Raw genomic sequence first — 26,779 nt, forward strand, 5'->3', positions numbered from 1 at the left:
AATGTTTCCTTACTATAAATATTAATCACTGCATTTTATACAAGAGCTTCCAAGGGCCTGCCATTCAGAAGCAGCAGATAAAAGAGCTCATTACAATTAGAGTCTATGCCTATGACCATAGCAAGAAATTGTGCCTCACATTATACCTCGAGAAACGTGCACATGAATTCGAAGGAAAGCTTAAGATACATTTAAATAGCAGACCATTAGAATCCTCATAGGGTATATCTCAAAAAAGTCTTACAATGTAATAAAAAGTCTTTGTTCAGAGCCCCACAAAAGCCATGTGGTTCATCACTTGTAGCCATTCCATGAAGAAATAGGCGCTGAGAAGGTGTGCATAGTAGCAATCTGAAGGAACTTGTGTTTTTCCTGTATCAAACCTCTTTTACCGTGTAGGTGGCTCCATTCAAAAACACTGCCCACCCCTGATAACCCCTTTATATTAAACAGTGGAACATTTTGACTTCAGTTATGTGAACAGAGCCTCATATGGCAACATTTTCATTTTGTTGTTTTTCAAGGCAAAAAAATTGAGGAAAACTAGACGAAGTGAACATACTTAAATTTATTTGGTTATTATCTTATGATATTTTATTTAGTAAAAGTGTATGCCAATTCATTACAAATCAGGTATGCAGTCCTAGCCTATTTTTTGTATACCAAATAAATCTGAGTGTATATGAATTAAGTGCAACTAACGCCATATTAAATGGAAATTGTGATTCAAGTGTAAGAAAGGAAATAAAAGTGAATATAAACCAACAGTCTACACACAGAATAGCCTTGTTTTAATGAAAATTTGTGAACAGTATATTATCTTGGTCCTCTGTATACACAAAAGAATGATTGTTAGAAGATAAAATAAACAATATAAAAAATCCAAAGAGAATGGCTTAATTCTAAGAACTTGGTCGTGGGACAAAGCATAAATAACTAAAGGAAATGTGAAGTTTGCCCATACTGCTGGAAAGGCTGCACAAGCCAGGTGTCTAAATAAGTCCTGAAGGGTAACCTATAAGCCTAGCCAAGAACAGCGGGAGATTACTCAGCAATCAGCCTGGTCATTTAGGAGAAAAATAGCAGAAGGGGATGAGCTTGACTAGCAAATATCAATACTAACACTTATGAACGAACATTTAGACATAGAATCACTTGCTGCAAGAAAGAAAAAAACTAAATAGAATTTCATCTTAAATGTCTATCTACTTTAATAAACTAAATACCTTTTCTAATATACCGTATTTATCAGACTATAAGACGCACCCCAAATTTTGGGGTGGAAAACCGCAGCAAATGATTTTTATAAGATGAGGGTCTGTCTTATTGTCCGAATTTTCAGTATCTTATCTGAGAGCCGATGCAGCGGGGTCACAGAAGGCAGGGTCCCTTACTTAGGAAGCCGGCGACGGCAGAAGTAGGGCAATGCTGCGGGTCTGGTGTCGGTGGTGAGGCAGAGCGGGAGCAGGGTCCCATCCTCAGGAAGCCGGCGGCGGCAGAAGAGGGGCAATGCTGCAGTCCCGGGTGCGATGCTGCAGGTCCGGTGTCAGCGGTGAGGCAGAGCGGGAGCAGGGTCCCATCCTCAGGATGCCGGCGGCAGAAGAGGGGCAATGCTGCAGTCCCGGGTGCGATGCTGCAGGTCTGGTGTCAGCGGTGAGGCAGAGCGGGAGCAGGGTCCCATCCTCAGGATGCCGGCGGCAGAAGAGGGGCAATGCTGCAGTCCCAGGGTGCGATGCTGCGGATCATGGAGCAGGGTCCCATCTTCAGGATACCGGCGGCAGAAATGTGGTGACGCCACGGCCCAGTGTCCACGGTGAGCAGAGCTGAGAGCATCACCGGTTTCCCTGTGGCCATCTTTATGAAGCCGTGGGCCGCCGGAGGCTTCAGGAAAATGGCCGCCAGAGGCTGCGCGTGCACACACTGAGATCTTGGTGGACATTTTCCTGAAGCCGAGTGCCGCAGAGATTTTAATCTGCGCACGCACGGCCTCCAGCGGCCATTTTCCTGAAGCCTCCAGTGGCCCATGGCTTCAGGAAGATGGCTGCAGGGAAACCAGTGATGTAATCTGCTCACCGTGGACACCGGGCCACGGCGCAGCCACATTTCTGCAGGTGGCATCCTGAAGAAGGGACCCTGCTCAGGTACACTCTGCACCGTCCACAGCATTGCCACACACCTCTGCAGCAACACCCGGGTAAGCCTGCGTTTGCACTATAAAGACGCATCCCCCATTCTCTTCCCAATTTTTTTGGGGAAAAAGGTGTGTCGTATAGTCCGAAAAATTCGGTACTTCAAATAAAAATTCCCTACCGTACACTCTGTATCTTCCGTTGTTTCTTTTTTCCTTTTTTAAATTTCTGTTCCAATAACGTGTTGTTTCAGAATCTGCAGTGTATGTTAGGATACTCAAATGGGACGCCACAAGAGGATTGGGATTATAATCACTGTCGCAGCTGCTGAAATACCAGGTCATTAATGAAGTCAGTTTCAGGGGTTGTACTAGTCCCTGCTGTACAGAGCATGGGACTACAGAGCATGCACCTATTATCAATTAAAACACTTGGTCAGTATGTGCAGTGACCGTGCGCTTCCTTGCTGGGTCTAATGAGAAGTGACGAGCCGGCAAGAGTGCACAGTCAGTGCGCATTGATAAGGAGAGAATGTGCAAAGCAGGGAGAGCAAAGACCAGCCTAGCCCTCAAAACGGACATCTCTAATGAAGTCCCGTTTCAGTGCAGGTCTGTTTCTGGGGTTGGTCTCCCTGCTTGTTGAGTACTCACTTTTTCAATGCACACTGACAGTGCGCTCTTTTGCTGGCTCGTCGCGAGTGAGCGCAATCCCTGCGCATCTGTGGATTATAGCACTGTTTGCAGGGAGCGCATACTGAGAATGCATTGGAATTCAACAGCTGACGCATGCTCTGTAGAGCAGGGACTAACCCAGCCCTGAAAAAGACGTCACAGATGATGCTTCATTTCAGGATGGGTAAAGCAGCTACAGCACTGGCCATAGCGCCCCCCCCCCCCCCCCTCCCCCCATGATGACCTCCCATTCGAATATCCCAGCATACACTGGGGATACATAAACAAAAAGTAATTGGAACAGAAGATAAAAAAAAAAAAACACAGAAGATAAAGTACAGAGGGAACAGCAGGGAATTTTCAACTGAAGTAAATTAGAAAAGTGAATAGATTATTAAACTAAATAAACATTTAGGATGAAATTCAACTTCGGTTTCAGACCATCCTTTTAAGGCTCTGTTCACACTGAATTCCAAAATCCCACAAAGGACAGCATCTGCAAATAGTTTCCTCCAGGTACTTCAAAGTCATACTAATAGGAAATTTGGATCATGAGCCCCAATGGGGACAGTGATGATAGTGTCTGTAAAGCACTGGGGAAAATGACAGCAATACATATGCAAGCAAAACAAATACGGTATATACTCGAGTATAAGCCGAGATTTTCAGCCCAAAAAATGGGCTGAAAGTGACCCTCTCGGCTTATACTCGAGTCATTGTCAGCAGGGGGTCGGCGGGTGAGGGGGAGCGGCGGCTGTCACATACTCACCTGCTCCTGGCGCTGTCCCTGCATGTCCCATGGTCTCCGGGCAGCTCTTCCTGTGTTCAGCGGTCACGTGGTACCGCTCATTACAGTAATGAATATGCACGTATATTCATTACTGTAATGAGCGGTACGTGACCGCTGAACACAGGAAGATGCCGCCGGCTCCCGGAGACCATCTGACAATGAGACGCTGCCAGGGACCGTGCCGGAAGCAGGTGAGTATATCATGGGAGGTGAGCATTGTGCGATAGTCACCTTCCTCGTTCCATCGCTGCGCGCTGCTCTGTCCAGTGTCTTCCATCCTCTGACTGTGACTGCTCAGGTCAGAGGGCGCGATGACGCGATTAGTGTGCGCGCCACCCTCGGCCTGAACAATCAGTGCAGAGGATGGAAGACAGAGCAGCGCGCAGTGATGGAACGTGGAAGGTGACTATCGCAAGTGCCAGGGGCCTGAGCGAAGAGAGGTGAGTATGTGATTTTTTTTATTTTAAAAGCAGCAACAGCAAATGGGGAAAATGTATGCAGCATCTTATGGAGCCACAATGTATGGAACATCGTATGGGGCCACAATGTATGGAGCATCTTATGGAGCCTTAATGTGTGGAGCATCTCATGGAGCCATAATGTATGGAGTATCTTATGGGGCCATAATGTGTGGAGCATCTTATGGGGCCCCTAATGTGTGGAGCATCTCATGGAGCCATAATGTATGGAGCATCTTATGGGGCCATAATGTATGGAGCATCTTATGGGGCCATAATGTATGGAGCATCTCATGGGGCCACAATGTATGGAGCATCTTATGGTGCCATAATGTGTGGAGCATCTTAATGGGGAATAATGTTTTGAGCATCTTATGGAGCCATAATGTGTGGAGCATCTTATGGGGCCATCAACCTTTATGCAGCATTGTATGGGGCAAATGTTTCTATGGAGCATCTTATGGGGCCATTATTAACCTTTGTGCAGCATTATATGGGGCATATTTTAATATGGAGATCTTATGGGGCCCATCATGAACTGTATGGAGCATTATATAGGGCTCCTGATTCAATATGGATATTCAAAAACACTTAACCTACTGATGTCTCAATTAATTTTACTTTTATTGGTATCTATTTTTATTTTTGACATTTACCGGTAGCTGCTGCATTTTCCACCCTAGGCTTATACTCGAGTCAACAAGTTTTACCAGTTTTTTGTGGCAAAATTAGGGGGGTCGGCTTATACTCGGGTCGGCTTATACTCGAGTATATACGGTAAATATAATAAACATACACTACCAACAGAAGGCTTCTACACAAGCCACTCCAGACAAATGACATCTGAACTGTGTCCTAAGCAAACGCTAGCAAACAATATTTCCTCCACTCAACTGGGACAAACTATAAATTTAGCCGCTGATTGACTGCAGTGTGCACATGATGCCATCAGAGGATGTTCATGTTTATTTTTCTCACTTATATAACACCATTAATTCCACAGAGCTTTACAGACATCATCATCACTGTCCCCAATGGGGCTCACAATCTAACCTCTGTACTAGTTCTAGTATAGACTTGGTAGGATTTGAACCTAGCACTCCAGTGCTGCGAGGCTACAGTCCTAACCACTGAGCCACCGTATTGCCAAGCAGAAGAAAACTAGCCTAAGAACAGGGAACTGGAGCATATATGGTCTGAGCTGAATATCATTTTTCGCACCTCTCTGGCCTCATTTATAAGGGGTTGTCTAATATTGGACAATCCCTTTTAGATTTACTTCTAAATAAAATACTGTATTTACAAGTGCAATAGTGGTTCCAACCATATACTTCTGAAAAAGAACATTGGAGACAAAAAAAATCCTCGCTGATTGGTAAAGGCTGTGACGGTTTGGGCTTATGCTGATGAACGATGCAGCTGTCGGCAGAGGGTCCCTGTTAGAACGTAGGAGGGGCATACCACTGGGAATATTGCACAAGCACTGAGATCATTGTGCTCCGGAATACTTCTGCAGTTTGGACACATAGGTGCAGATGTTGGGTTAACTTAAAATGAATGTCAACTATTGAATGCTATTTTTTACCATTTTTTTAATATCAAAATAGCCTCCAAATTGCACTCAGGTTATTTTATGGTCTTCGTAGTAAAAAAAAGATTAGCTAGTAAAGCGGCCACTAAGCGAATATTTGCAGTTCCAGATTAATTTTACATCTTTAATATCCCGCTGTGTTTACAGCTTAGTATGTAATAGCATAATGCATTAGTGTAACAGCTCATGTTTTTAGGCATTTCGCATACTCAGAACCCACCCAGAGAGACACTTTGAAGATTATATGAGGGAACTGTACATATAGAAATTCCTCCCGTAAATTGGCAAAGTAAGGCACCTGCAGATGTCATCAGAAATCCATTGGCTGCGGTTCATGATAACCTGTATTTTCTCAGTGTTAATAAGAGGTAGGCTATTGCAAAACCCATGGGGAGAGCATGACAGCCCAAGTCAGCAGTGGTTAAGCCAATCTTGGGCAGGACTGCAAGGAACCAGCAACATAATACCTTTTAATATTATTCTAAAGCAAGCTGCCAGGAAAATCAAATTGTATCAACAAACAAAAACAAATGTAGAAAAACTAAAACCCTTCATTTGGACAAAAGCTTCTTGCAAAGAAAGCATTTACATATATTTAAAATACCAAATTGGTATCCTTGGCACAATTCTTGATCCACTTATTATTATATCCCTTGATGTTGTGTTCTGAAGGGCCAGCCTCAGACTTAACTACAGCTTTCCCGCTATGGTAATAAAACCCTAAAAACCACAGAGAAGTTGTTTCTAGCAATTCTGCTAGAAAGAAAATAACTTACATGTTGTAATCTATCAAGTAAGAAATAATGGCCGCATTCATCAAGTCAATCAAACCTTTAGTAACTTACTTGGCAAATTTGATGCAGAACTGAGTGAAGTATTTTCGGGTAGACGCCAAGTTATCTCGAATAATGGGGACGTTCTGCTTCACATGTAGGATTATTGAAGTAACATAGGGACTTTGGTCACCAACATGCTCCACATTCTGCCACTGCATCTGTACAACACAAAATACAAGATCAGAAATCCCTATACAATACAAACTTTAGGAAACGTGGTGGTGAAGTAACATGGGCAATACTATACTAAGAGGTACTAATCAATGAAGGATTTTATCTAGAGATGCATTGTTACACCTTATCGTTTTCAAACCAAAATGATGATGCTTTACTTACATTTTGGCTTGACAAAGGCTGTGTTATGAACAAAACTTTAAAAAAAATTTTAATTTAAGGTATTTATTTTGATGCATAAATAATTAACTATGGGATTGCTCTGGAGCATTGGATACATTTCTTTGTAGAGCTATTTGATGTTAGGTCCTCATTGTTGAGGGCTGTTATCTAAAGATCTGAAAATTTGTGTATTTGTGTTTATGATGGATTTCACGGCTGCACTTGAACATAACTTCAAGATTCTAGTACTTTTCTGGATTAATGGACCTTGGTGTCTAAAAGTAATGATGGACTTGTGTTTGTCTCTAATTGAATGGTCCTTGCTATATTCTAGCTTAGAGCAGTTGTGTCAACACTGTCTACCTGCTGGTCGCAAACACTTTCTGAAGAGCAAGGATTTTGCAAATGAACTCTTGATGAAATATACCTGTTAATTGGTAGCCATTCCTGGTGACTAAGAATATAGAATAGGCTCCAGCTCAGATAAGAATAAAATTCCAAACTTTAATAAAGCACGTTTAAAATCATGCTGAATTCATAAAAAAATGTACAAAGATCAGCATGAATCACCTACGCGTTTCTGTAGCATAAAGAAACCTTAATTATGGTGAACAGATAGTGCATTACCAGTGCAACTGAAATAGTTTAACGCTTTGGCGAACACACTGGTATGACATGTATGACATGAAAATGAACAAATAATAATCATTAATAATAATCTTAATTTTTATATATATAGCGCTAGCATATTCCACAGCGCTTTACAGTTTGCCCGATTGGGCTCACAATCTAAATTCCTTATCAGTATATCTTTGGAGTGTGGGAGGAAACCGGAGAACCCAGAGGAAACCCACGCAAACACGGGGAGAACATACAAACTCTTTGCAGATGTTGTCCTTGCCCTTCATTAACCTTACCAAAGCAAAATAATAGAAAGATTAAATAAAAAAAAAATAGGATCGTGAAGGGACAATGTTTTTTGGGTGTTTAAATTGAAAGGCGCACTGCAATGACATTTTAGTACAGCAACAGTAATAATAGCTATGCAAAAAGATCACAAAGACCAATACCATAGAAATAGCTATGCATATAACTGCTGAACATAGAACAAAAAAAATTAAATAAAATGAAGTAAACAATTACAAAAAAACTGCAAACACATTCAGTGGGTCTGGAAAGTATTTAGAACCCTTTAAATTTTTCACTGTTTGTTTCATTGCAGCCATTGGGTAAATTCAAAAAAGTTCATTTTTTTCTAATTAATGTACACTCTGCACCCCATCTTGATTGAAAAAAACTAGAAATGTAGTACTTTTAGCAAATTTATGAAAAAAGAAAAACTGAAATATCACATGGTCATAAGTATTCAGACCCTTTGCTCAGTATTGAGAAGAAGCACCCTTTTGAGCTAGTACAGCCATGAGTTTTCTTGGGAATGATGCAACAAGTTTTTCACACCTGGATTTGGGGATCCTCTGCCGTTCTTCCTTGCAGATCCTCTCCAGTTCCGTCAGGTTGGATGGTGAATGTTGGTGGACAGCCATTTACAGGTCTCTCCAGAGATGCTCAATTGGGTTTTGGTCAGGGCTCTGGCCGGGCCAGTCAAGAATGGTCTCAGAGTTGTTCTGAAGCCACTCCTTTGTTATTTTAGCCGTGTGCTTAGGGTCATTGTCTTGTTGGAAGGTGAACCTTCGGCCAAGTCTGAGGTCCAGAGCACTCTGGTAGAAGTTTTCATCCAGGATATCTCTGTACTTGGCTGCATTCATGGTTCATTCAACCAGTCGTCTTGTTCCTGCAGCTGAAAAACACTCCCATAGAAAGATGCTGCCACCACCATATTTAACTGTTGGGATTGTATTGAGCAGGTGATGAGCAGAGCCTGGTTTTCTCCACACACACAGCTTAAAATTATCACCAAAAAAGGTCTATCTTTATCTTCGTCTCATCAGACCAGAGGATCTTATTTCACATAGTCTGGGAGTCCTTCATGTGTTTTTTAGCAAACTCTATGCGGCCTTTCATATGTCTTGCACTGAGGAGAAGCTTCAGTCGGGGCACTCTGCCACAAAGGCCCGACTGGTGGAGGGCTGCAATGATAGTTGACTTTGTGGAACTTTCTCCCATCTCCCTACTGCATCTCTGGAGCTCAGAGCCACAGTGATCTTGGGGTTCTTCTTTACCTCTCTCACCAAGGCTCTTCCCCCACAATTGCTCAGTTTGGCTGGACAGCCAGGTCTAGGAAGACTTCTGGTGGTCACAAACTACTTCCACTTAAGGATTATGGAGTCCACAGTGCTCTTAGAAACCTTGAGTACTGCAGAAATTCTGTTGTAACCTTGGCCAGATCTGTGCCTTGCCACAATTTTGTCTCTGGGCTCCTTGGCCAGTACCTTTGACCACATCATTCTCATTTGGTCTGATAATGTGTGCAAAACTGTAAAGCGCTGCGGAATGTTAGCACTATATAAAAATAAAGATTATTATTACTTGCACTGTGAGCTGTGAGATCTTATATAGACAGGTGTGTGCCTTTCCAAATTTAGTCCAATCAGTTTAATTAAACACAGCTGGACTCCAATGAAGGAGTAGAACCATCTCAAGGAGGATCACAAGGAAATGGACAGCATGTGACTTAAATATGAGTGTCTGAGCAAAGGGTCTGCATACTTATGACCATGTGATATTTCAGTTTGTTTTTTTTTATTAAATTTGCAAAAAATTCTACATTTCAGTTATTTTTTTCAGTCAAGGTGGGATCCTGAGTGTTACATTAATGTGAAAAAATGAACTTTTTTGAATTTACCAAATGGCTGCAATGAAACAAAGAGTGAAAAATGTAATGGGGTCTGAATACTTTCCGTACCAACTGTAAGTGATACAGAACAGTTGAAGTGGGAAAAATTATACAAATTTCAGTATACATTAGGAAAAGACAAAAAAGTGCTGCATTTAATAGCATAACATAATGCATTTACAGTACATAAATTAAAAAACAAAGAAGTGTGGTACATTTTTCAATTAAATACCAGAGTTCCCTATGGACTTAAATATTATGTTATACCATACACAGGTGTGTCACATACTTTTATACCATTGGGAAGTGAAGAAAAAATAATTAAAATTTTTACCACCAAGATTGTTTTAAATTTTCACACTGGGAAATGGGTAAAAATGGCAGCAGAATTTGTCACACAACTCCTGCTGAATGTAGAAATACCCCATATGTGGCTGTACTGTACTACTTAGCCATATGGAGTGACTTGGGAGGAATAGAGTGCTATTTGCCTCTTGGAACGCAGATTTTCCTAGACTAGTTTGCGGATTCCATATAAAGAGCCCTTAAGTGCTAGAAAAGCAGAATACCCCTCAAGTGACCCCATTTTGGAAATTATACCCCTTTGGGAATTTATCTACAGATGTAGTGACGATTTTGACTCAATGGGTGTTTTCCAGAAACAAGCAGCAGTGCATGTTGTAGGGTGAAAATTGCAAAATGCCGTTGTAGTGACCAGTACGCTGTAGTGACCTGTATGCTGCTGTCACCAGTACATTATGCCCAGCTCGTGCTTCTGTCGACACACACATGTAAATTAGGCGGGCTCTCATCACTATAGAAATGCCAAAAATGTGGGTTCTATATGTGGTTTAGGCACACTTGGGCTCAGAAGTGGAGGGGGGGGGCATTTGGGTATTTTTATTGTTTTTTTATTTACATAAATGTATTTATTGGAAAAATATGTATTTATTTCTTTGGGGATTTTTTAAAAATATTTTTACACTTTGTAATTTTTTTATTTTTAAGCTTTTTACATTTTGCCAGGATGGGACATTACTATATTACTTCAGATCGCTGATCAGGATCTGACAGGCAGGGAAGGAGGCATGCCAGAGCCTGCCCTCAGCAGCCGCTCACAAGCTACCTTCCCTGCAGTACCCGAAAGGACTCCGCGGCCATCTTGGTGCTGGGGGTCTCCATGGAGACCATCAGGACAACGATATCGCATCATGTTGTCCTGATGGAAGCGCGCAGGGAGCCCCCTCCCTGTGCGATGCCCCTCTATGTTGCTGTCACTACTAACAGTGGCATCAGAGGGGTTAAACGCCCACAATCGGTGCTAGCACCGATCGTGGGCGTTGATGCGGGGTGTCATTTGTCACATACAGCTGGCTCCCGCACCCGATCGTCGCGGCGCAGCGTGAGGCCGCTCCGTAATAGTACTGCTGTCTGTGGGAATGCATCTCCTGAAAAGCAGTACTAGTACGGCGCATGTCAGGAAGGGGTTAAAGACCAAGAAAGATCATACCAAATAATTAGATTTACACTTTTCTTTTGTTCTTTAACTTTGCATTTTGTTAATTGATGCAAACTAATATTTCTATTTTAATGCTTTTTTTTTGTACTTTGCAGCAATTTCGACTCACTTACCTAAACCTTTCTGCACAACACTGTACATACATAAATTAAAATTAGCTAACTTTTTACTTAAATTCTCAAGAATACTAATTTTTAAATGCCTTATTAGGGCATGTAGGCATTGTTGAAAGGGTGCCCCATTACACTGTTACTTTTGCAGGCCTGGTCACGTTTCCCCACACAGTGCGTCCCTTACCAGCTTCAGTCGCGGTGCTTTTTCCCTTCCATCTTTTACTCCGGTCTGAGCGCCCCCCACCCATGCGCTGTGGTGTCCCTAGCTGTACTGGGAGCCGGCCGCGTTGCCATGGGGATGGGCGGAGATGACGTCGGTCCTCCCGCCCATACCTCATGGTGCACGGCCGTTCTCTCCCAGACCACGGACACTCGCATCATGATGAGTGCGCGCCGATTGGTCCGCGAGTTCCCCCCCTACTCCCACATATACCCCAGCCTTCCCCTCACTATGCCACGCCTCCTGACAAAGCTGCGACGGCGAAAAGCACGTCGAGGCCCTTTCCTGCTCCCACCACGCCGGCGTCCTATTTTCCAGCATGTCCCAAGGTAATGTTCCAGCACCATTAGCAGCATGCATGTCAATTTGGGTTTGCTTACATCTGTATGCTCTTGGTCTTGCTATACATAGCAGCATTTTTCAGTAGATAGTCTCACTCTGATGAACTACCTCTGTGGGTTGGTTATATGTTATTTTATATTATGATGTCTCCCCTGAGGGTTGCCCACCTGTGGATTTTTTCTACCTAGACCAACGAGCATATACCGGCGTGCTGGTGTAGTCAGGAAGCCTGGATTTTTTCTGTGTCTTTTACCGGCATTCAGCTTAACATCTTCTATGCTGGTTCAGTTCTGCCTGTTTTCTCCCATCCATTGTTTTTTGGTCCATGTATGTTCATTACAATGTTGTGCATTTGACACTTTAATAAATATTGTCTTATTGTTCTTGATACCTCTATCGCTCTGTTGTGGATTTCTGGATATATCAATAATTTGGTTGGGTCTTGAATCCATTTAATTCTACTTATTCCACAACCTAGTGTGTTTTTACGTATTACGTGTGTCACGTATTATATGGTTGGCTATTAATGTGAGTGGCAGGCATATAACACTACATTTTCCCTGTGGTAGCCATAGGAGACGAAATAAATAAGATCATTGCTAGGTTTCTAAAAATAATGGGCCTGAGAGCTTTATCACTAAAAACAGCCAAAAACAATATATCTTCATTTTTTTGTCTACACGAGCAGGCATTACAACTCTGCTGTATCACCTTAAGGACATGTGCATGACAAAAATGTATCTACTGAACACCCGACTATACGGATTCCATGTGAATAAAGGTAGGACAGAAGGATGACAAAATGGCCCGACCTCTGTGCTGATAATAAAGGAAGGACATACACAGGCAGATGGGGCAACATGGAAAGGAGAATACATGGGGACATGGACTGTACCGGTCATGGACTGTATTTACCCCCTTTTCCTAAAATCGATTTTTAATACAAGTATAAATCAAAAAGAGGTTTACCCTCTTTGATGACACACTATAACCATGCCAGTAAATAATCTCAGGTCTCTGCAGCACAAAGGGATTATTTGTAGTGTCTATGATTACAACACCGCTATTTATGTCACTTTCCTTTCCCATTTTAAAATCCCAAAACATTTTTCCATTTTTTTTTTTACCATAGAAAGTGGTTGGAAAATACCGTAGCTGTGATCTGAGATTTTAGTTTATCATTATTCTTCTCGTGCTAAGAGAAGCAGCAGCATGAAAATCCATTAAGGGAAAACTGAACTCCGCTGTGGCTGTTTTGCCCCTGTCAGAATAAATTTTCTCATCAGGCTTTAAACGTTTTCCCCCTTGTGTTTTGCTTGGGCACAGTCCAGTTAGTTTTCAACTGCTTCCATCCAACATATATAATAATAAAAAGTCAGCATCTGCAATTGCTACCTGCTGACTGCAATTTGTCTGCACACAGGTGCTGCCTGCTTGGCGTGGTACTGGGGACTAATGATCTCAAAAGGAAGCCCATTCGAAGGAATGGCAATATAAAATGGTCTGGCTGGCTTTTACTTCAAGCACTATTTCTGCAATACAATTCATTAACCATTTATCAACAAAAACAAGCAGTAGTAATTGAAGTAACAGCTAGGAATGCTGCAGTTAAGTTTATTACAAACTTGCATCTTGAAATGGACATAAAAAAATATTTTTTGCTAGGGCTACACAGCGCCATATCATAATGGTGTCGCATTGTGACCTATGTAACTTAACTGTTACACAGCTGCAAATGTTTCCAAATGTGTTAATTATTTCTGGCGCTGTTTGTAAGTTGTATTTTTTTTTTATTATGAAATTTCAAATTACCTATTATTCGCCCTATTTTGCTGTTACCTACAGTGGGAAAGTACTCATATCCCTTGCACTGCTCATCACCTGCCTAATACAATCCCAACAGTGAAACATGGTGGTGGCAGCATCATGCTATGAGGGTGTTTTTCAGCTGCAGGGACAGGACGACGTTGTCATTGAAGGGAACAAGAAACATGTGGCCAAGTATAGAGATATCCTGGATGAAAACCTGGATGGACCTCAGAATTGGTCAAAGGTTCACCTTCCAACAAGACAATGACCCTAAGTACACGGCTAAAACAACAAAGGAGTGGCTTCAGAACAACTGTGACCATTCTTGACTGGCCCAACCAGAGCCCTGACCTAAACCCAATTGAGCATCTCTGGAGAGACCTGAAAATGGCTGTCCACCAACGTTCACCATCCAACCTGATGGAACTGGAGAGAATCTGCAAGGAAGAATGGCAGAGGATCCCCAAATCCAGGTGTGAAAAAATTTTGCATCGTTTCCAAGAAGACTCATGGCTGTACTAGCTCAAAAGGGTGCTTCTACTCAATAGAATATCCATGTGATATTTCAGTTTTTCTTTTTTAATAAATTGAAAAAAAAAACAGAAATGTAGTAATTTTTGCAAATCAAGATGGGGTGCAGAGTGTACATTAATGTGGAAAAATGAACTTTTTTGAATTTATCAAATGGCTGCAATGAAACAGAGTGAAAAATGTAAAGGGGTCTGAATACTTTCCGTACCCACTGTATGTGTTTTTTTTTATTTATTTTTTTTACTTTACTTCCTGTAATGTTTTGTTTGAGGGGATTATGAAATGAGACATCAGGAGGATGGCCTTGCGGTCACTTTTCCCTTCTATTACCCAGCTTGGTACATGACATTATCAGAGGGAGGCGCTGTGGTCACTTTGCCAGTTCCTTTCATAGCCTCCCTCTGATGACATCCAGAATCAAATGCAGTGATGGAGGCTGTGGGAGAGGAGATGTAACGTCAGCCCACAGCTTGTTTACCTGAAACAGGACTCCATAAGGATCGGTAATAGAAGCAGGGTAAGTGACACTGGCATCACTCCTTGATAATTTTTTTTAGGCTACGGTCACACTATCAGTATTTTACATGAGTACTTGTAAGTAAAAACCAGGTGAGGAACAATCAGAGGAAATGTATAATAGAAACACGTCACCATGTCTGCATTTTCACCTACTCTACTTACAAATATTGATGTGTAATACTGACCAAAAACTGATACAGTGTGACAGTGTCGGCCTGGGGTGCTAAGGGCCCACCAGTAACATTGACTTTGGGGGCCTACTTTTCACCTGCATACAAATATTACACAAACTTACCTATATCTCTATACAATAATAAACTGGGTAGTTTGGTTAGTGAATTATGAGATGTTGCTTTTGTTCTGTACAGAGTGAATCAAGTGAATTATGCCAAGTACTGCCCATAAAGTGGGTTTGGGGGCCCAGATCTGCACAGGGGCCCACAGGGATATTCCTGTTACCTTATGGGCCAGTCCGAGCCTGCATTGTGACCATAGCCTTAGGGCAGTGGCAGAATCAGAGAGAGCAAGTGCTGCACCACAGGTTTTATCACTGCCATAAAATGAATCAGGGCAGCATCAAGGCACAGCCGAGAGGCACAAATGCTTTGGCTATAAAGCTTCTTTAGGAATTGCTCTGGTGTGACAGACACATGTAGCAGTGTAGCCCCAGCCTTTAAGTTACCCCTTGCCACTTTGCAAAAAGGTCAGGCTTAGTGAAATGTTACAAGCCCTCTTAACGCCAAAAAGGTTCACTAAAATTTATCCCAGAAACACAGCAGGTGTAGTTTGCTTTTCTAGTGCATTGTCAAGTAGAAATGCTAAATATTTATTAAAGTGGTTGTCTCAACTTAAAAGGGTGAAATTGCAAAGCGCTTGTAAAAACATGCAACTTTGCAATTTACTTCTTAAAAATTCTCTCTATTCTCCTATCAGGAGGGATTTCAATTTCATGGTTTACTGCTCGCTGCCTAGGTTACTGGCCACCACTGCAGTCTATCAGTTGAGTGCTTTCCTAAGCAAATAGCAACTGCTTCCAATCTGTTTTCAATTGAGATGGGCAGATATCTTTATCCAGATAGCATCAGTGCCCCTGTGCTCCTCTACTGCTGTGGAGGCGAAGCTGCCTTACTTTGCAGCATGGGAGAGAGCACAATTTAAACAAGTTTGAAACACCATACAATTGGGCTATATAGTCACTCTTCAGAAACACTCCTCTTCCTGAAAGCCAGGAACCAGAGGAGTGATGCACTGCTGAAGAAAGACAACTACACTCCCTGACAGAAGTTATGTCGCTTATCCATGTTATGTAAATAAAAGCTTATAACCTGATGTTAAATTCATCCATTGGTTGTATAAATTATTCTTTTGAAAGTTGAAACCCTCCGAAATGTGGTTTAGGTTAAGAAAATAAATTGGCATCATTGCAGAAATATTGATCAGTTAATGGACACAGAATGGTCAGATTTTAGCAAGACAAAAGTTTTGTCGCCCACAGAAAGTAATGTGATATTCAAACAAATAATTAGCTTAAAATACAAATATATGTTGCATAACATTGGTAAATGAAGTTGTGGTGCTATTAGAGTCATATTTAATATTTTGTGTGACTTCCATGAGCTTGAAGGACTGCATCCATGCGGTTCAACAATGATTCCTACATTTTATTAATGAAGTCATCAGGAATAGCAAAGAATGCAGTCTTACATGCCTCCCAGAGTTCATCTAGATTCTTTGGTTTTGTCTTCCAAGCTTCCTCTTTCATCCTACCCCAAACATGCTCAATGATGTTCATGTCTGGTGACTGGAAAATATACAAGCACTTGTCTTCCTACCATTTACTTAAACTGACCAATCTTACTGTAGTCTATGTTCCCGATTCATCAAGACCAACAACGTTCACAACAGTCTTGATCAGGAGCCATGCTGGAGTCAGACATTCTTGACTAATTAAGAGGCACACGAGAGAATCATGAAAAGAGACATACACCTCGCCATAAATCTTACTCCAGTCAGGGATTGGAGTAAGATTTCTGGCATAAGGTATGCCACAGCTATCGTCATGAATTACACAAGCTGTGGTGTTACATCCCAGTTCTGACCATTTTGAAAGGATTGGCAAAACTGGGGCGAGAACACCAAAACTCAGCCGCTAAGGCGGGTGGGACTATCAAGAATGTGGAGGTTTGCAAGAAGCTCTTGTGAAGCCAACGGTCCAAGCTGCGGGCAACCCTACACCCCTTTCGGAATTTGTTCAGCAACAAGCCCAGAAGGACAAAGTGAGCTGTCCATCATGTGGACTCCCTGGAGATAAAGCAGAACATGTGCCAGGAGATTGGAGAGATGCTGAAGCTGAGGGTCATCCAACCATCCAGCAGCACTTTGGCCTCGCCTGTAGTCCTTGTCCCAATGAAGGACCGGACAACCCGGTTCAGCGTGGACTACAGGGGGGTCAAAGATGTCATAGTCTCCAATGCATACCCAATGCCGAGCATCGATGGCCTGCTCGACCAGTTTGCCGGGCAAAGTACCTGACCATCATGGATCTGAGCCGGAGAAGTGCCAGCTGGGCATGCGTGAGGTTCACTACCTGGGATACTGGGTAGGCGAGGGGGCTATAAGGTTGTGTGCACACAATGCGTTATTGATGCGTTTTTATCCACGTGGAATCGGCCCAAAAATGCCATGGAATCCTTATGCCAGCAAAGTCAATGAGAATCCTGAAGTGCTGTGCACATGATCAGTATTTTTCCTTCCAGGATTTGCTGTGCATTTAAGTCCACATCAAGTCTTTGGGCATTTTTGACACATTGAATCACAGGAAAAAAACGCATGCAAAAACGCACTAAAATGCAGCGGAATTTTCCGCAGTGTTTTTGCTGCCAAGAGATGCAGAAACCTTGCAGAAATTTCTGCAAGAAATTACTCAACGTACGGACATAGCCTAAAGCTATCACTACCTGGCCCACCTCCAGGACCCAGAAAAAGGTGATTTCCTTCTTGGGCACTGTCGGGAACTATAGGATGTCTGTCCCTTACTATAGTAGCCTGGCCTCCGCAGTTGATTGGACCAATGCGCCCGCTAAGGGAGGGAGGTGTGAAGAATATTGGAGATCTAATTCTACGTCAATCATCTGTATCCTATTTGGCATAGAATTATATAAACCTCTTCAGCATGTGCTGTGTTAACAGGACACCTGGCCCAATTTCAAGGGATTCCCGCCCCCCACCAGCTAGCTGGTATGCAACCTTCTACAGGAAGACCCTCTGTGGATCCAAGCCAAGCAGCCTGAGTACTTTGCTCAGCCAGATAGGATTTCATAAAGGAGTTATGGAAATACTATACATCCTAGCAGTACATTGTCTATATTTCCAAGATTCCCAGAACAGGGTGAGGGCATGCTTGGATCTCGAGCCATTCTTACACGCATGGAAAATGAGATATGTATAACAGCTCAAAGCAGCTAGGTAGCAAAAGTGTGTTTAGTCTCTATGAGTAGCAGGGTCCCGGTCAAATACGATGGCGCCAGAACCTAGGACCACCCAGAAAGGAGTTATGATCTTTTATAGGTTTTGAGAGATTTATCTCCAATCCTCCAGGGTAGAGGATTTAGGTTCAGCCCAGAGGGCAGGAGGGAAGAGATCCAGAGGGTTAAATGCTTGTGTGAAGCATATCCTATTGCTTTTTCTCTGGGAGGTCACGAGGACACATTGTGTGAGAAGTCACACACAAAGGGGACCACAAGCCTCTCATGTGGCAGCCTCTCCCCGGCAACTAAGGCCTTTCATCTAATTGGTAACGAACCATATGTTCTGATTAAACCTTTTGTCCTACCACTATTGTATTTGCATATCTGACCATCATATATTTATAACCATTGTATATATAGTGTATTGTGTAGTGTGCCCTTAAGGCGATTAAATATATAATTTAACCTTGGTCTGCTCTTTTTATCTCGATCCATACGTCCATTTCTCGGCCTTCTCTCACAGGTTACTGGGGGCAGGTTTCTGGCCCGATATAACCCTGTTAACGGACCAGGCGTATATTGAACGAGGAATTGGTGGCAGTCCTATCGAGCTGACAAGGTTCTGTTTCACTGGTGCTACTGAAAGGGGCCTCTTGGCCTGTCAGGGTAGTGGGCGAGGGTGGTGCCATGTCAGTGACTGAGTGGGCTACCTTCTCTCACTGCCAGGGCCTCCCTGGGCCTGTGTGGAAAGGGGGTGTTTTTGTAAATCCGTGCCACGCTGACCTTACGTGTCCCCAGAGGGTGCGTAACCTTAAGTTTGTACAAGTGGGGAGGCCTTACCACGTGATCCCACTGATGTAATATTGACGTAAGGTGGGGTGGCGTGGCGTGGATCCTTCACGCTCATCACACTAACCTATATTTATTTTCATTTTGTTCTATTTTTATCAGTAAGTTCTTTATGGATCGGCATTCATGTTTCCATGAGAGAAAAGCTTCCTTATATATGCGTATTATAAAAGAATGCACATTTATCTGATAAGTGAATGTATCTTTCCAAAAATAAGATAATGACTTGCAGATATTGCTGACATGACTGCTTCAATGTTTAAGGTTCATGTAAAGTGCTAACTTTAACACATCTATACCAGACATCCTTTGTCAAGTCAAACATAGCAGAGTCTGAGCGATCAGTGTGAAGAAGTCACAGATTTGTGAAGTAGCTACAAGCTTATGTGAGGCTGAGGACACACACTGTCAGCAGTAACCTATTTGGCTAATGGAACAAAATAAAATTGAATTCTCAAAGTGGAAATAAACTTTAAAAGGTGTTTGCAAAGTATATTTATTTTATAGATCTTGGAATAAAAATAATTTCCACAATTGGATGTGTTTAAACAAATGTTCCCATGCTGAGATAATCTTATACATGTGTCCCAGCTATTTACTGTGTAATGGTTGTGTCTGACCACGCTGGAACATGGTACAGCATTGGATAGCAACTGATTCTTTATGTGAGGCAAAACATTTCCCTGTCTGTTTTTAAACAACTAGATGGTGGCCCGATTCGAACACATCGGGTATTCTAGAATATGTATGTATGTATGTATATAGCAGCCACATAGTATATAGCACAGGCCACATAGTATATAGCAAATACTACGTGGCCTGTGCTATATACTATGTGGCTGCTATATACATACATATTGTAGAATACCCGCTGCGTTAATACAGGCCGCACAGTATATAACAGTGGCCACGCAGTATATAGCACAGCCCACGCAGTATATAGCAGCCACGCAGTAAATAGCACAGCCCCCGCAGTATATAACACTGGGCACGTAATATATAGCACAGCCCACGCAGTGCAAAGCAGCCACACAGTATATAGCACAGCCCCCGCAGTATACAACACTGGCCACGTAATATATAACACATCCCACGAAGTATACAACATAGCCACGTTAGTATATAGCTCAGAGATGTAGTATATAACAGAGCCCATGCAGTATGTACCACAGCCCACGTAGTATAATATAGCAATGTGGGCACTATATGCGTGGTTAAAAAAGACTCAAAATAAAAAATAAACATATACTCACCTTCCGAAGGCCCCTTGAAGTCCTGGCGCCTGTGTGCGGTGCATGCGGCAGCTTCTGGTCCCAGGGTTGGTATGAGCGCAGGACCTGTGATGACGTCGCGGTCACATGACCGTGACGTCATGGCAGGTCCTTCTCGCATAGCATCCTTGGCACTTCCACTGCCGAGGACAGCCGCGACGTCAGAGGGTGAGAATAACCTTTTTTTTTTTTTTTTTTTTTCTTATTTGTAACATTAGATCTTTTTACTATTGATGCTGCATACGCAGCATCAATAGTAAAAAAGTTGGTCACACAGGGTTAATAGCTGCGTAACCGGAGTGTGTCACACCGTGCTCCGGTAACGCTGGCATTAACCATGTGAGGGCTGACTGGAGGGGAGTATGGAGCGGGCACTGACTGCAGGGAGGAAAGAGCGGCCATTTTGCCGCCGGACTGTGTCCATCGCTCATTGGTCGTGGCAATGGTCGTGGACGTTTTGCCACGACCAATCAGCGACTTGGATTTCCATGACAGACAGAGGCCGCGACCAATGAATATCCGCCACAGACAGACAGAAGGACAGACGGAAGTGACCCTTAGACAATTATATAGTAGATATTTTACCTCAAAGAAAGAGTCAGCTGTGATCCTGTGCTATCCTGTCCATATCCTCTCTTTTGCTTCCTCCCCTGCCCGGGAGATGTGATATGATCAGACCATGTTCCTGTACGGTCAGACACAGCCATTACACAGTAGACAGCAGGGGCACATTTATACGATTATCTCAGAACAGGAAGGTTATTTTAAACACATCCAATTGTGGAAGATATTATTATTCAAACATCTATTGACTAAAATGAACTTTGTTCGTGGATAACCCTTTTAATTCTCTATATGATACAGTAAAACATAAAACGCATAGTTTATCTTTTAGGAAATTGTCTGAACGACAAATTTTTGAAAGGGGCATTACCATCTACAAGATCCTATCCTAATATGTAGTAGGTGTAATAATAATATTAGCTAATACCTCCAATTAGAAATGTAGTAGAAGTACCCAAAAAGACCAAAGTTAAGAGCTCTCCCAAAAGTACATAAGACCTACAGATGTAATGGAGTATTAGCCAATAAAAATAATATTTCTTCATTACACAAATAGATACAATTAGAATACAAATATGTATAGAAACAGAGTATCAGACATAAGCTAAAACCATACATATGTTATCATATGCAATTATGGTAACACCAATTGTAGAGTGTTTCCACTCATGATATTAGTCAGAAAAATTAGGTCAGATCAAAAATAGGCTAAAAAAAATGGATAGTGGAATTTTATTCCTACTTGTGTAATATAGACCCAACAACGGTGATTTAATCATGTGTGGATACACATCTAAAAATGATGACCAGGAAACAATTTTACAGGGATATAAGCAAAAATGTCCCTCCGTAATGAGACAATAAATAAGGTGATTTAGCGCAATATATACAGAAATATAAACTTTAACATAGGAAATGTTGAGGATATAAGGACTAAATACTCAAGTGATTCCTATATTATCCCAGAATAAAAAATACCACTGTACCAAAATGGATAATTGTATCTGTATCAAAAAAGCACTCAGTGAGCAATGGACCACAGTCATTAGTGCTCAAGAGGATAAAGTATAGGCACAGTTATAAGGCAAGCCCGATATTCGTAAATCAGCAAAGACAAAGGCCCTATAAAAGTAATGCATGCAAAAATACAATGTTGATGCATAAAGTGAGCTTCCTGCAGCAGCGACCATGCTCAACCGCAGACGTTAACCTACATTCGGATTATAAGACGCACCACTATTTTCCCAAAATATTTCTGGGAAAAAGTGCATTTTATAATCTGAAAAATTTGGTATGTAGTAGAAAAAGGAGGAGGTAAGGTCCCAGATGGCAAATATGTGTCACCGAGGTGGTTGGCCTCAATAATGTAAAATCTGCACCAGGGACAGCTGGCTCACAGAAAGTGCAGCATGCCGGCTCCCAATGACGAATTGTACTTGTGTCTGCAAGGCGCGAATATAATTGAAGCTCTGACCGTCGGGTCAGCGCGACGTCAGCAGTGTGAACAGGTCATGCAATCACATGCTGGCACTCCTGTGGAGCTGAAGTCACCCAAGATTAAAGTGTTATGAAGGGAGATTTAGCGTGGGGATGGAGGTATTTAGTGTGTGGGGAGATTTAGGATGGGGGTTTGTAGTGTGTGGGAAATATTTAGTGTGGGGTTGAGGGTATTTAGTGTGTGGTGGAAATTTAGGATTGGGATCTTTAGTGTGTGGGGGACATTTACTGTGGTGATGGGGTATTTCGTGTGTGGTGATGGGGCATTTAGTCTGGGGTAGATTTAGTGTAATGGAGTGGGGAAGATTTGAGGACAGTTTCAGGAGCAAGACAGGGACAGGTACAGACATAATATTGGGAGCAAAAGGGGCATGAATGAGGAAACGGTATGGGGGATGGATGCGAACACAGTATGGTGAGTGGGGGGATGGGTGCGAACACAGTATGGTGAGTGGGGGGATGGGTGCGAACACAGTATGGTGAGTGGGGGGATGGTGCAGATACAGTATGAGAAGGAGGGGAATGTATGAGGGAGGGATGGGTGCAGAAACAGTATGGCGAGTGGGGGGATTGGTGCAGACACAAAATGGGGAGGATGGGTGCAAACTCAGTATGGGCAGAAAAGGGGGGAATGTATACGGACACATTATTGTGCGTGAGTTCGGGAATGGGTGCGGACACAGTATGGTGAGAGGGGGGAAGAGTACAGACAGTATGAGTAGCGAAGGGAAAAATGTATGAGGACACAGTATGGGGAGCAAGGGTGATGGGATGTGTGCAGACACAATTATGGGGAGACGGGGGGCGGATATGTGAAGTGACAGTATGAAGAGTGAGGGGCTAAGTATGTGAGGAGACAGTATGAGCCAGAAGGGCTGGGGTTGCCCCCAGGAAGAAGCACAAGCAAAACGCGTGTCGGGTTTAGAATAGACAGTGTGCCATAGGTATCCACGTGTCAGCATCATAGACATAGGCACACGTAATATGTACATGTTACAATCTGATAAGTAGCATTGATACACGCATTGTTCGTTTTTTCCACTATGGGAGGAATTTTCCTATAGCAGTATCTATCTACTTACATGGGGAGTGTATGCCATCTTTCCTGTATCACTTCAGCAATCACCAGATCTGCAGCATTCACTATTACCAGACAGCAGAAATCATTTGGTTAAATCATTACACCTCAATGCTTAAATTGTCTGAGGTAGGTTACACCCATTGTGAGGATGGCAAATGTGCACCCCAACATGCTTATACTGATGTCTGGGAAAATTTGTCTCCATGCAGATATCAGTATTACTGTGCTATATGGTCACATAATTATGTGCATGCTATGATTATCTCTATGCATGACGGCTGGACACTGACTCAATTACGAGTCTTGTCTGCATATAAGGCATTCATTTATATATTGCTGCAGCTGCTCTCCTTGTGTGTTTTGGTTTGAGGCACCCTTTTAGATCATTATTGTTTTGTCTATTTTGCATCATTTTAATATTTTTGAAATAAAATGTATTAATTCTATTGTGTTGCTATTGGACACTTGATCTCTATGCCGTGTATCTGCTGCATGATCAGTATGGCTCTATATGACATGGAGTGTTGCCCTCTCCTTTGTTGAGGAAATGGACCTGGGTAGTATGTTTACCAGATTCTCTTCAGTATAAAAAAAAAACCTCATGTAAATGAATCTTATTGGCTGAGCAATAAGAGCAATTTAGTCTCAGAGGTGGTTACCTTGCTCATAGCGGTTAGCGCTGGATCACAAGCAGAATCTAGGTCTTGTACAAGGAGCTGAATGCTGTTCGAAATCACTCTGAAAGCAAAAGGAAAAAGTTTTATTCTTTGGAACAAAATAAATACATTTACACCACACTGCTATAGATAAATCAGATGGGCTGTGCGAACTAACTCTAAAATCCTGAATTACACAGCCCCATATGTAAGCATTAGCATGATAATATGGTGCTAATTGGCAAACCTAAAAAAGAGAAAATTAGGCCTTTGATTTCAACCTACATAGAGCATTTTACCATTTTTATCATTAACCTGCACATTTATTTTAGTTAAAACTAAAGCATTAGCTTTATGTGGAAGGAAAATGCATTTTCTTTTTCAATTTTCTACCGTTACAAATTAATTATGTCTTAATACAACTTAACATAAAATGTGTGATGGTTTCCTCCATACCTTAGATACTGCAGGACTACAAGCATAACAATGGCTCAAGAGCTATAATAATCAGGAGAGCCCTTGGACTGACTGCACAGATTCATTTAAGGTTGTCAAAAGGCAAACTTCTTACATTGTTTATATTAAATACTGTTTGTTACAAGGTAAAGCTAACTGAAATCATATGAAAATACTATGGACTGGGTTTAAAGTGAGTCTGTCACTCTCCACAAGGAGAAACGTTACCCCTTAGACCCCAGTCCAGAGCCTCTCACCTAGCCAAATCAGTTCTCATACTTTGCACTGACGAGGGCCAACAGCCCGAAACACTGTCTGCAAACTGAGAATCTGATTTGGCTTTTATCCTAAGTCATATTGCAAGACTCGTTAAAGGGTTGATTGTGACTTGTATGATCGATTGTGACAGTTGGCGCTATAGAGTTCAAGTTCTTTTTCTCTCTGAAGATGCAATTTGCATATTTTATCACCCCAAATTAACACTTCAAACTAACCATGCTGGCTTGTGAGCAATGAAGCAACAATAAAAATAGTTCTTTTTGTTTTGAAATCTGTTACTTAGTTGAACCCCAAAAAACAACTTTATTGTTATAAGCCAGTCAGGGTACTTGATGCACCCTTAAGTGACAAAATTCCTGTGTGCACCATTCCACTGACTTGTTTAGAGTTGCTGACAGCGCTGGCTTGCCCAGAGTGTCTGAAGATAAACCTCAGTTATGTGATTACTGTTCTCTTAAACAGGAGCGGGTACACAAATCACTCTCTCCTCGCTATTGACATCTGTTGGGTATAGTTGTGTAGTAATGTTAGCTACAACGAAATTTGTGCGCTCACTCCTGCCCATTTAACACGTGCGTTATTTTGGGTCCATATGCGATCCATTTTTGAAGGACTGAAAATACGGACATGCACACCCATTGTATTCAATAGTGGTGCACACATCAGTTTTTTCAGATGGAATGTGTGTCCATGTGAAAAACACGCAGACATATCCTTTTTTTTTTCCAGCAGCACAGAAGAAATGAGTGCCGCACTGATGACACACGGATGACATCTGAGTGACATGTACCGGGATGAATAGCTCAGGCAGTTGGGAAAAGCACTACAATTAGTGCTTTTCCCTGGCGCTGACTACAACTCTCATCATCCTGATCTGGTCTACCATTTGAGTCAGCACCATCGCATGAGAATAGCGCTAACTACAACTGTCATCAAATTTGCCTGGTCTCCATTCGATCACCGAAACCAGTTGGAGCTGACTATAGTTGTAGTCAAAGCATTAAATAAATTTAAAAAGATGGCGTGAGGTCCAAAAACCATTGCAGATGAAGCAGATGGCTGTGGGCCTCTATTTTCAGGCTAGGACAGTCAATGACTTATTGATCTGTCTGGAGCCAAAGTGTTATGATCCTTAGTGGCTGAGGATCACAGAATGAACTAGCTAAGTTACTGAACATAGAACGAGCTCTAGGGAGGTGGTAACTGGACTGACCGCAAAACCTGATCCTAACCAAACACACTAAAGGTAGCCGGTGAACGTGCCTAAATTCCTGGACGTCTCGATGCAGCCTGAGAAACTGGCTACCCCTATAGAGAAAGTAAGACCTCACTTGCCTCAGAGAAATGACCCCAAAGATATAGGAAGCCCCCAACAAATAATAACGGTGAGGTAAGGGGAAAATACAAAACGTAGAAATGAAAACAGATTCAGCAAATGAGGCCCACTAATACTAGATAGCAGAAGACAGGCAGGGAACTGTGCGGTCAGTAAAAAACCCTATACAAAATATCCACGCTGAGAATTCAAGAACCCCCACACCAACTAACGGTGTGAGGGGAGAAACTCAGCCCCCTAGAGCTACCAGCAAGCAAGGAAATCACATATTAGCAAGCTGGACAAGGACAAATAAATAACCAAGGAAAATATTGAACACTGATGATCAAAAAATGAACAAACAGAAAACTTAGCTTCTCTTGAAGAGACTGGAAACCAAGGTAGGCAGGAGAAAACAAAATAGCACTGAATACATTGACAGCAGGCAACAACTGATAGTCCAGGTGCGCTAAATAGGAAACCAGCTAACATAACGAGACAGCTGATCCAGCCTCAGAGCTGCAGAATGACACAAAGAGCCACCAGAGGGGGCCCAAAGACAGCACTCACACAGTACCACTTGTGACCACAAGAGGGAGCCCAAAAACAGAGTTCACAACACCAAAGGATAGAAGCCAACCGCTGCCCCAGAATTGGCACATCATACTCGAACGCTACACTGACAC

At 42.3% G+C, this 26,779-nt stretch overlaps 1 protein-coding gene across 2 annotated transcripts in view; it reads right to left on the bottom strand.

Moving 5' to 3' along the window:
• The window catches only part of VPS53 (VPS53 subunit of GARP complex), a 276,186-nt gene that overhangs the window by 58,224 nt on the left and 191,183 nt on the right, over positions 1 to 26,779 (bottom strand). For both annotated transcript variants that reach the window (XM_077296357.1, XM_077296358.1), the window contains exons 17-18: positions 24,047 to 24,125; positions 6,485 to 6,633 (exon numbers count right to left, since the gene is read on the bottom strand). In XM_077296357.1, the coding sequence (XP_077152472.1) occupies positions 6,485 to 6,633; positions 24,047 to 24,125 (228 nt within the window). The remainder of the gene's footprint in view (positions 1 to 6,484; positions 6,634 to 24,046; positions 24,126 to 26,779) is intronic.

Source organism: Ranitomeya variabilis, chromosome 3, assembly GCF_051348905.1.
Source record: "Ranitomeya variabilis isolate aRanVar5 chromosome 3, aRanVar5.hap1, whole genome shotgun sequence".
NCBI classification, from domain to species: Eukaryota; Metazoa; Chordata; class Amphibia; order Anura; family Dendrobatidae; genus Ranitomeya; species Ranitomeya variabilis.